The sequence below is a fragment of the Vitis riparia genome, chromosome 1 (genome assembly GCF_004353265.1).
Source record: "Vitis riparia cultivar Riparia Gloire de Montpellier isolate 1030 chromosome 1, EGFV_Vit.rip_1.0, whole genome shotgun sequence".
NCBI classification, from domain to species: domain Eukaryota; kingdom Viridiplantae; phylum Streptophyta; class Magnoliopsida; order Vitales; family Vitaceae; genus Vitis; species Vitis riparia.
This window is the reverse complement of record NC_048431.1, coordinates 22,960,218-22,972,019: the sequence shown is the minus strand read 5'-3', so window position 1 is coordinate 22,972,019 and position 11,802 is coordinate 22,960,218. Positions and strand designations below refer to the sequence as shown.

Below are 11,802 nucleotides of genomic sequence, written 5' to 3'. Positions count from 1 at the left end.
TAATAGATGTGTTCTAAAAAAGATTTCAAAAACCCTATTTAAGAGTTTGCCCTAATTAGTTTCCAAACACAGCTTTTATGATTTGAATCTGAAAGGGTAGAATGGTAATTTCATACAAATATTTTTTCTATATTAATTGTGTTTTTCTAATATTTATTTATTTATTTTTTAATTCATAGAACTTGATTAGCTGATTTGGCTGTTCTGACCACCCAAACAAACCCTCACCCCTTTCTCGCTCTCGTTTGCTCTCTAGCTCTCTCTTTATTTCTCTCTCTTGCTCTCGCTCCCTTGGCCTCTTTCACAAGTGTTCTACTTCTACCAAAACGCTTTTCAAAACCCTAGAATCTGTCTCTGTTACTCTCTCCATCTCCATTTCTCTAATCTCTAAAGCTTCGGTCTCATCGAAGACCCTCCAACCAACCACTACTCTTCTTCGCTCCTTCCCTCTCTCTTTCGATCTTCTCTCGCTGCTTCGCCACTCCCGATGGCCGAAAGCAAGCTCGATCTGCCCGACGATCTCATCTCTACCAAGCCCTCCGATCAGTTTTGGACCGCTACAGGTAACTTCAGAGTCTTGTGCAACTCTGGTTGTTTTGGTGCGATTTGGTGTTTCGATGGATTTGATTGTTATGTATTAGAATTGTTGTTTTCGGTTTGAATTCTGGGGTTTTTTGAGCATCTGTGGATGTTTGTTTCTTGCATTTAATGTTTAATTTCCATTGAGGCTTCAGATCAGGCTGCTTTCTGGTATGGTTTTGGAGTATGAGATTGTGTTGGCTAGTGTACGCCGCGATTTTATTTTGGTTGTTGGATTTTAGTGTATAGCTCTGGAAATTAGGAGAGGAAGCGAAGAAAGCATGGAATTTTACCATCTTGTAGAAGACTTCAAGTTTTTAGTTTATTTTCCTTCGTTTTCTCGGAAACCGAGTATTAAGTTAATTTTTAAGAATTATGTTATTTTCTTTAGATTTATTGACAATAAATCTGCATCTGCTTCATGCTTTTCATTTATTTTTTATCTATGGTGTCACTTTTGATAAAACTTTTGATGTTTTGCTGAAGATAGTTCATTTGGGATGCAATGGCAAATTTTCTTTGGATTGATTTGGCAAGAATGCCTTGCCACTTTGTGGGAAGTGATGCCCTGGTATTTTGGTGAAGATTAATGAGTGGATATGAACTATTTCTGTTTGCAGAGCATTCTACTATAGATATTTTCGCGCTCATGAGAATTTATAGATGCATGTCCTGAGATGTTTTCGCGCGCAAGAGAATTTGAATTGTGTTGATGGCTATTATGGGAATTTACTAATTAATGTAAATTACTATTGAATATCGATGGATTACTAAATTAGGAGTGTGATAAGTTTTCTAAACTGCTTCTCCAAATTACTGTTCTGCTAAACACAATGGCATGTCATGCAATATTTTGGAAAATTAAGGAGTTTCATGTATTGTTCAGAGAGATATATGGAGTTCCAATTAAAAATTACTTATAAACTTATGGTATGCAATAACTTGATATTTTCTTTCTACCTCAGTGCCAGGAGCTGGGATTTGGTGTTTAGTTTAGTCTTTTACTTTATCAGTTCCTCCAAAATCATTCAAGAAAAGTGATCTGCTAAGTTCCTTACTTGTGGGGGTGTGAATGCACGTGTAGATAGTGCCATTTTCTGTGTCACTTCTCGTGTCAAAAAACGTGAATACAATTCTCATGGCCAGTTGATTGGGTAATTCAAGTGGGAGTTGGCTTTCTTTTCATTCATATTGTCCAATTAAATCGATTAGTCTGCTTACTCAGCATGTTTTGGATGTTCTATTGGAAATCAAATTGCACATTTTGCTCAATCTGGCATTGCAGTAAATGACAATCATCATATCAGAAATGATGTTGAAGATTTGAGATTGACACGTTTTATGAAATCATAAAACCTTTTTCTTTACCATTAATTTTGGCATTGGTTCCCATTTTCTTTAACACCCTGGTCGAGATCATGGATTAAACCATCATTGGATACTTGGATTTGGCACTTCACCTGTTAGTACCTAGTTGAACATGACATGAGTACACGTGGAGATATAGCTATGGACTTGGCTATACAGAATAGTTGGTTGGAGAAAGTGTTCCTTTTTGGAAGGGTGGAGTTGAAGTATAGCGTCCAACAAGTAAGTGTAATTCAGTAACTTTTGAGTTCTATGATGGTGAACTCTATGGAGGGAGATTGAGAAGAAGATAAATAGAGGAAAAATAAAACAAAAAGGGAAAGAAGAGTGGATAAAAAACAAATGCATATCTTTGCAAAATTTTTAACTCAGCAGGAAGGTGTCACAGGGCTGCTTGGAAGTGGAACAAATCCTTGAAGGAATGCCGGGAGGTCATAGCCGTTGAATCTTGTTTTTTCACATACGCTGAAGGAGTTTCCTTTAAAATGTTATCTTATAACAAGGGATTTTGGAAATAGGTCCTTTAGCTTCTATATTTTAGATAAAGTAATTAATTGTTTTATTGCAAATCAATCCTTTATTTAGAATATTTTTCAAGGGAAATATCTTTATCTAGTTTTTGGCCACGTTAACAAATTTTCCGTATCCTTTTATCCGAAGATTTGGTGTTTCAACCAATCCAACACTTGGGCACATGCCTGCACCTGCCACTTATTCCTGGATCTGTGTAGCATAGGTGCCTCCTGATGCTGTGGATTGAGTAGTTGAATTATTTGTATATCAATATATTGACGAATAATCCATGAATATGAATTTTTTCATTTTTGGGGGTTAGAGGTGCTGAAATGACTTCTCTTTTGGATTTATCGTTTGATTGTTTGCTTCTGCTTGTGCATTGTTACTGAAATTATAAATTAAATCTATATTTTTTTCCTATTGCATTCATATGATGTCAGTGGTAGCCTCTGGAGGAAACGACGATGAAAAGGCGCTTATGGGGTTAGCTGATGAGTCAAAAGGTAGCTTTGGTGTTCTTCAGTTTTGTAGCATCCATTTTTGTTGTCAAACAATGAAATGATCTAGTCTTACATTTTTTCTCTTGCTTTCATTTTGTCTTGTAAATTACATCAGATCAACTGGCATCAGAAAGCAGCATACCTTTGTCTCCTCAATGGCTTTATTCCAAACCAAACGAGACTAAGATGGTACGTCATGGTTTGACTTGGGAACATAATACTGTTTTTTAAAGTATGTTTAGATGTTTTTATTTATTTCATTCCTACGTTGAAACAGACAAGGCAAAACTTAAATGCATTTTACATGACTGTTTAAGCAGTTGTTATATAACGCCTATTTTGTCATCCTGTGGATAAAACTTCTCTTTTTGCATGACAAATGAAACAGTATTTGGAAAATAATAACAGTGTGAGCCTTCTTTGTAAACTTTTATCTTGTTTCCTGTTTTGTCATTTCTCCTTTCAAGTTGTATTAGGATCTTGCTTATATTTTCTTTCTTGCTTTTGAATTATTATGGGTTGATTAATCATGCATGAGCCTTACAGTTCCTCTAAAATTTAAAGATATTCTTCTAACATGTTTGCTCTAAGTTGATATTTTAACTGTTGCATGATATTTTGAATTCCTAAAGTTTCATTCAACAATGTAGTATTTCAAAACAAATGTGAAAACATCAACTTAGTTTAAATCAAATTGAAGTATGATTATGTTATGTATGTACCATGTACTTGAAAGTTATTTATGCTATGTTCTATGTATGTAAAGCTAGCAATAGGTTAGGCTGGGTGGAATCATGCTAACAATAGATTGCTTCTTAATCCACCTGAGCGATATCTTGAAAGGCTTAATGTCTTCAATTTGAAATCTGCTGAATTGACTTCTATCATATCCAGCCTGCCTACCTGTGAAAGTAGGCCATTCCTTATTTGATGCTATTCCTTCCTTTCTTTACCGGAACTCCCTTTTATCTGCCAACTCCTGCTGGAAAGAAGCTACATATTACAGCATTCAAATCACATCTGTCATAGCTTTTCCTTGCCAATATTCTCTTTCCCTCTCTGGATAGGTTGAGTTTGTCCTCTAGCATATCTAGCCTGATTTTAACATTTATCTTTTTATATTTTCAACTTCTATGTGTAAAAATCTCACTCTTATATAATTAGATTGCAATGAATCACCTTTTTGCTTTTCTTTTATGGATGGGAAGGAAACGCGTGCACCAAATTCTGCAGCTCTCGGAAATTCCACCGATCCCAATCAGAAGGAGGGTTGGCGTTTAGATGCATCTGAGGACAAAAAAGATTGGAGGAAGATTGCTACTGACACTGAAAGTAACCGCCGCTGGCGTGAAGAGGAAAGAGAAACAGGCTTACTTGGTGGTAGAAGAAATCTCAGGAAGGTGGATCGACGTGTTGACACTGTGTCAATCCGGGAATCCATTGACAGTCGAGCTTTGCCCACATCTGAGAGGTGGCATGATGGTAGTAACCGTAATTCTGTCCATGAAACACGGCGTGATAGTAAGTGGTCATCTAGGTGGGGTCCTGAAGAAAGAGAGAAGGAATCCCGAACTGAGAAAAGGCCAGATGTAGATAAGGAAGATGCTCATAGTGACAACCAATCTTTTGTAGGTAGCAACCGCCCGGCTCCTGAGCGTGATTCAGATTCTCGAGATAAATGGAGACCACGTCACAGGATGGAGCTTCATTCTGGTGGGCCAACTTCCTACCGGGCTGCACCTGGATTTGGTATTGAGAGAGCACGTTTGGAGGGTTCACATGTGGGATTTGCTATTGGACGTGGAAGGTCAATCGCTCTTGGTAGCACACCAGTTTTAAGGTCTTCGTCTGCTGGCCCCATTGGCGGTGCTCAATTTGAGAGGAATGGAAATGTTACTGGGAAACTGAATCTCTTGGATGATACTCTTTGCTACCCAAGGGGAAAACTTCTTGACATATATCGTCGAAAAAAACTTGATCCATCTTTTGCTACCATGCCTGAAAATATGGAGGAAACACCTCATATAACACTAGGAGACTTTATTGAACCATTAGCTTTTGTCGCCCCTGATGCAGAAGAAGAGGTAAGCTCCATAATTGGGTTTCCCAAAATGAATATATATATAATATATATTTTAAGTATGTTTCCCAAAATGAATATACTCATTTCTTGTACTATATTTGTGTGTTCCGTGAATTATATTTGTAATTGACCTATTTTTTCTGCCTTGCCATCGTGCTATGTTATGCTTACAGGTTATCCTTCGTGATATATGGAAAGGAAAAATCACAAGTAGTGGGGTGGTATACAATTCATTTAGAAAGGGGAGAACAACTGAAAATGTTACAGGTAATTCAAAATCAATCACTTCAATCTTTGTTGATGTAACAAGCAATTATTTTTCTGAATCTTCCTAGCTGTTCCTTGTCTAGGCGTTGAAGATCTGGAATCCCCCAAGGAAAAACAGGGTATACTCCCTTCAATTACAACCAAAGAGATTGCTGATACCTTTCCTGAAGGTGTAAATGATGGTGCATACCAAGATGATGACAGTGGCATCTCCTTTAATTACAACATGACGAAGAACATGATAGATGGTGAGTGATAGTTTCTTAGCCCTTTCAAAACCAAAATTTTATCAAGTTGTTGATAGGAATTCCGCATTTACATCATTCTATTTCTGAAAAATTCTACATGTGCTTGTCTCAGAGATGGATGCTAATCAAGGGGAAGGAAAATACAGTGTTGCTGGAATGGATGATATGATATCGACAGTTTCAAAAGGCAGCAGTTTGTGTGGTGTCTCAGAGATGAGTGGTGCCAACAGAACTGCTTCTCAGCTCAAAGTTGTTGAAAATGAGCATTTGGCCAACTCTGATTTTGCCAAACATGATAAGCTTGACAACATTACCTCTGCTGCTTCTTTTGATATCGGTTGTGGGCTTCCTGATATTTCAAATTCTATATTTGCTTTGCCCTCCCCCAAGCATAGTCTAAGTAGCAATATGCAGCACTTGAACAGCACCGGTGGGGCCAATCTTTTGGGAAGGGTTATCCCACCTGAGGATTTTAGTTTGCACTACCTGGATCCTCAAGGGGAAATACAGGGACCATTTCTTGGGGTTGACATCATATCTTGGTTCAAACAAGGTTTCTTTGGAATAGATTTACCTGTCCGATTGTCTGATGCTCCAGAAGGAATACCTTTCCAAGATTTGGGTGAGATCATGCCACACCTGAAAACTAAAGATGGGGCCAATAGCACTGATGCAAGTTCTGAGCTAGAACATGCTGGCATTTTGGGAGCAAACTTGGAGGCAAGTTCACCTGCTCCTGGTCCTGTTCCTGTTCCCGACATTGCAGACACAACTGCATTAAATGATCATCACTGGTCACTGTCTGAGTTTGATGGTCTCTCATCTCAGAACTTCCAGCAAAGAAAATCTGAGCGTGAAGGTCCATTGCAACTGTCATATTCTGATGGTCAAAGCTTTCATGACTTTTCTCCACAAGATGAAGGTTAGTTGCTGTTTTTATTTTTTCTATCATTGGGTTCTAACTATTTCCTGTCTTAATATATATATATATATATATTTTGTTTTCTCCAGAAATTGTGTTTCCAGGACGACCTGGCAGTGGTGGTGGTGGTTATCCAATTGGGAAACCTTCTAGAAGCACTCAAGATCCTTTGGCAAATCCTATTACTTACTCTTCTCTTCCAAATGAATTGACAGAACCTGTTATGGCAAATCAGAACGACAATAAGTTGCACCAATTTGGCTTGTTGTGGTCTGAGCTTGAAGGTGCTCATCCAACGCATGCCCAGCCATCAAATCTGTCTTCCAGCATTGGAAGGCTTGGTCCCCTTGGTGCAATGGCTGGTTCAACCCCTGATGCAGAGGCATTCTCTGATGTTTATCGAAGAAATATACTTTCCAACCCCAACTCATATCAAGATGCTACGGCTACTCGCCATTTGTCCCACATTGAACAAGACTCCAACCGTTTTGATTTAGCTGAGCAGCTTATGCGCCAACAATTTCAACAACAGCTCCAACAGAGGCAGTTGCAACAGCAAAATCTGTTATCTTCTCATGCCCACTTGAATGAATCTCTTCTAGAACAAGTGGCTAGTCGGAATCACATGCACCACCAGCGCTTGGCCAATCAACCAGTGCCTGATCTGGAGCACTTGATGGCACTTCAGCTTCAACAACAACGGCAGCTTCAGCTACAACAAGATCATCAATTGCAACAACAGTTTCATCAAAAGCAAATGTTATTGCAGGAGCAAAAGCAGGCACAAGCTCGACAAGCACTTCTTGAACAGTTGATGCATGGTCAAATGCACGATCCTGGGCTTAGGCAGTTCCCTATGGATCCTGTCAGAACCAACAATGGTCTTGATCAGGTTTTACTAAAGCAGCACATTCTACATGAGATACAACAGCGTTCCCACCATCCTTCGAGGCATGTTGATCCATCTCTAGATCAACTTATTCAAACAAAATTTGCTCAAACACCACAAGATGAGCATCAACGTGATATATTTGAACTCATTTCACATGCAAAGCAATCACAGATGCGTTCTTTGGAACACCAGATTTCCCACCAAGAGCAGCTCCGAGCAAGGCAATTGTCAATGGGATTGAGGCAGCGTATGGAAATGGAAGAAGAAAGGCACATGGGTACTGCCTGGCCATTTGATGAAACTGCACATTTTCTCAGGTCTCCTGCTGGTACTCATCGAGTTCAGACCGCTGGGTTTAGCCCATTAGATTTTTATCAGCAACAGCAGAGGGCACCTTTGCATGAAGAGCAATTGAGTCACCTTGAGCGGAATCTTTCAAGACAAGAGCGACTTCAGCGGGGGGCCTATGAGCCTGGCTCGCTGGCCTTTGAGCGGTCAATGTCTATGCCTACTGGTGCTCCAGGGATGAACCTGGATGTTGTGAATGCTATGGCTCATCCTCAAGGTTTAGATCTGCCGGATCCTAGCTCACATATGCACTCTGGTGGTCAATTAGATCCATTCTCATCTGGTTCACATCCTCGTCACCCTCAGCACCCTCTAGTTCCTAACCAATTTCATGTTTCACATTTGGATGCAACTGAAGGCCATTGGTCTGAGAGCAATGGACATTTGGCAAATGATTGGATGCAATCCCAGGTTCAACATCTGCAGCTTAATGCTGAGCGACAGAGAAGGGAGTTGGAAGTTAAAAAGAATTCTGAAGATCCTAATTCATGGATGTCTGTTGGAATCAATGATGACAAATCAAAACGCTTACTCATGGAACTGCTCCATAAGAACTGGAACCATCAGTCTACTGAGTCAGCGGACACAAGCAATGAAGTTTCTTATGAAAGAAGGGAACCTTCTGCTCACTTTTCTGGGTCAAGCTCTTCAGAACATCCATTCAGTCTTATCCCAGACCGAGGAACAGGTCTAAACAACTCGTTTGCAGCAGGATCTTATGGTTCTAATTTGGTCGGGCAATCTCATGTTAATTTAGCTGATGGACAGGGTAGCAGTTTGGAAAGCAATGAAAAATTGCCCATTAGATCCTATTCTGGATCATTGTTTATGGACAGAGAGTTCTCAGACGTGGAGGGAAAGAAGCGTAGCTCCAAGGTTGAGGGTTTTACAAAGGGGCTAATTTTTGAGAATCAAGAAGGAATGACAGAGCAAGCAGAGGTTCCAATGAATGCCATTAGCCAGCATTCTTCACTTGGCATTGCGGGTAATTTTTCTTAAATCCGCTGTGTAGTAGCCTTCCATTTTCTTCATGTGAGTGATTGTTGCTTTCTGAAATCTTTCCCAGGTGGGGGTTCTGGTTTCTATGATGACAAGATTGGTATATCTGGTTCATTTGCAGAAGAGATTGCTAAGGATCGGTAAGAATATATTTTCTGCATATTGTGTTGTCCCCTTAATTTGAAGAAAAACCCAAATATCCAGATATGAGATTTAGTCATAGCAATTGATCTCTTTTATTTATTTATTGATAATAGGCACATAGATTGACCCCTTTTATGTAATCTGTTTGTTCTATCATGGATTCTTCTGCATTAAAAGAAGGAACTATGAGGGAGTATCTTAGCAATTCTAAAGAATTTCACTTGCTTAAACATTATGATAGATGGATTGAATAGTTGGTAAATTTGTTTCCAGTTAAGGAATCACAAATATTATGTAACGGGACCAGGATAAACATAAATTACATCAACATTGCTCCTCTGTTATCTGATTGGCCTTAGAATTTCAGTGCAAATAAACTTTTCTTCATGCCTTCTGTTCGAAGTCAGCTATCAAGATTATTGCCAACCCTGGGTTGCATGACCAACCACTCAGACATGGTCATTCTTCATTCATTGAACTGTTACTGGATCTTCATAAGTTGACTCTGGCCAGACACAATTCTGTTGCATCCACACCAATATGATTGCATGTTAATGAGGGTATTTCTTTATTTCCCCCCTGTTTCTGTTGCCCAGTGTGTATATATGTAGGTGTACATGGTTGCCCTTCATTCAATGAACTGTTATTGGATCTTCATGATTGACTCTGGCTAGTCATAATCCTGTTGCAGTCACCCACCAATGTGATTGCATTTTGATGAGGGGTTTTCTATATTGGTGACAGATGGCACTTAGATTTCTTATATAGCAACTGAATCTTCAGAGAACTACATGTTGATTGTGTCCTTACTAACATTAGATATTCTATGGATTACACTTTGATTATGTGCTGCTTGTTAATTTCTGAGATAATTAGTTTGTGATTTTGATGACCATGCTAAGCTGGTATCTTATAAATGATATATGGTAAGAATATGGGTCATATAGAGGCTGAATTGGGAGCACTTGGATATCCCATGATAAATGAGTTTGTCCATTATGGTGTGCATAAAATGTGGTGGTAAAATGATGTCAAGTTATTTCTACATGTACGGATTTGTGTGATCACCAAGATATTATACATTTCTGTTTACCTCATTTTGACAGGGTTTCAACCATCCTATCAAAAGGGCAAGATAATCTTTTGCTACAACGTCCACCTGTCTCCAGGGTTTCGTCATCACAGGAAGCATTGTCCGAATTGGCATCTGATCCAGCTCTCAGAGGGAAAATTGTTCCAAGTGGTGGTCCTCCTGATGGTATGGCATTTTAATTTAATCTATTTCTTTGTTGATGTAGCTCTGGATTTACATTGCTTTCAGGAATCCTTTTCAGTTAGTTACTACTTGTGCATTTTTTAAATGCATGACTGGTGGTTAGTTTATTTTTTAGTTAACTTGGCCTTACATTAAGTTGTGGGATTGTCAGCATCATCACTTAGATGGTCACATGAGTCTCCTATGGTGAAAGTGCAGTACCTTTTTTTTGTCCATACGAGCATTCTCCCTTTGAAGTTATAAGATTGTACCTTTGCCTCCACTTAACTTGGTCCAAGATTTTGGTTGAGGGTCTTTAGAGAGAATTTTTCAGAATTAGGACAAGCCTCCCACATTCTTCCCTTCTTTCTATTCCTCCCTTTCTGTGGCCTTTATTTATGGTATGGGTTGGAGTTTGCAAACTTGCACTATTTACACATTGCACCATCCTTTCTGTGAAGATCCTCTCTGTAAGCTAACCCAAACATTTTCCTGCTATTTGTGATCCTTACTTGACCTGTCAAACTTTCAGGGGGAAGACAAGATTTGGGTGGGAACCCAGGGAACCAAGGTTCTGAAATTCCAGCCTCAGGCAAGAAGGACGGCCATCTTCGGCGCACTTCATCTTCCAGCGAAGCTGATGTATCAGAAACAAAGTTCATAGACATGCTGAAGAGTAATGCCAAGAAACCGGCACCACAGGAGCCCCAAGGGGCGGCAGGAGCCTCAGACTCAACAGATGGAGCACAAGGGGGACGAAGTGGCAAGAAGAAAGGAAAGAAAGTGAGGCCTCTTGATTCGGCCTTCCTGGGTTTCAAGGTAACCAGCAACCGCATCATGATGGGTGAGATCCAACGCATAGATGATTAAAACCACCCCCAGCCCCCCTCTTGACCCTGTATAATTTTAATTTCTTAGACAATGTAAAGCCTTTACCAAAAAAAAAATCTCACTGTAAAGCATTTGCAGATGAAAATTCGTTGATTTTTTTTAACCTTTTCTTTTTGGCTTCCATTTTCCTCTTTTACTTTGTTCCTTTAATGATCGGGAAAGCCTGGTTTAGTTTTGAAAATGGAATCTGATTATGGTGTAGACTGACAGGTAAAAGCGTTGTATAGAGACAGATCATGTATCGGAAATTAATCAGTGCATAGAATTATATTTACAAACATATAGTCGTGTTTGTCACTCTTCCTCCAGTTGTTGTCTCTTAAATCTATATATCACGAAATGATTCTGCTGTCTTGGACCAAACTCAAGAGGGAAGTATTTCACCTTTTACCCTCTAGAGTTCTGATAAATGAAAGTAGTTCAGCCTTGTTTTAGTTTTCTACTCGGCCTTGGGGACAAAAAAAATGCCATCTGAGGATGGTGAAATTCAGGAAAGTCACATCAGATGGACATGTAAGTCTGGAAAAACTATCAATGGCAACACACCGAACATAACTAGGATGAGCTCGCCTGTCCAACTCTTCTAGTGCTTTTGAAATAAGGTTTAACCATACGATCTCTGTTTTTTGTTTTCAAATCATCAATTTCTATATAAAAATAGCACGTCTTGTATCTCATATATTTTATATCTTAGTTTATTCAAGCAATTTTTAAAATTATTACTTTTTTTTTTTTAATACAAGCTCTTATATCTTATATAAAAATTATTTCTATTTTTTGGTTATTACTT

The 11,802-nt window shown here is 39.0% G+C and overlaps 1 protein-coding gene across 3 annotated transcripts; it reads left to right on the top strand.

Moving 5' to 3' along the window:
* The first annotated feature begins 217 nt into the window (after positions 1–217).
* On the top strand, positions 218–11,292 carry LOC117922773. 3 transcript variants are annotated; one of them, XM_034841071.1, is made up of 11 exons: positions 218–563; positions 2,904–2,966; positions 3,079–3,152; positions 4,172–5,047; positions 5,220–5,313; positions 5,397–5,561; positions 5,674–6,483; positions 6,573–8,708; positions 8,790–8,862; positions 9,973–10,124; positions 10,654–11,292. In XM_034841071.1, exons 1-11 carry the CDS (start codon positions 488–490, stop codon positions 10,989–10,991), a joined length of 4,857 nt encoding a protein of 1,618 aa, XP_034696962.1. In that variant the 5' UTR covers positions 218–487; the 3' UTR covers positions 10,992–11,292. The 3 variants fall into 3 exon arrangements, with proteins under 3 accessions (XP_034696962.1, XP_034697044.1, XP_034696902.1); XM_034841153.1 differs by having other exon boundaries at positions 4,163–5,047; positions 6,699–8,708; XM_034841011.1 differs by having other exon boundaries at positions 4,163–5,047.
* Positions 11,293–11,802: the final 510 nt, after the last annotated feature.

Coding starts and splice junctions, on each gene's coding strand:
- LOC117922773 (XM_034841011.1), top strand. CDS start 488: ATGGCCGAAAGCAAGCTCGATCTGCCCGACGATCTCATCTCTACCAAG. Junction 3,153..4,162: donor AACCAAACGAGACTAAGATG/GTACGTCATGGT, acceptor TTTTCTTTTATG/GATGGGAAGGAAACGCGTGC. Junction 8,709..8,789: donor TTCTTCACTTGGCATTGCGG/GTAATTTTTCTT, acceptor AATCTTTCCCAG/GTGGGGGTTCTGGTTTCTAT.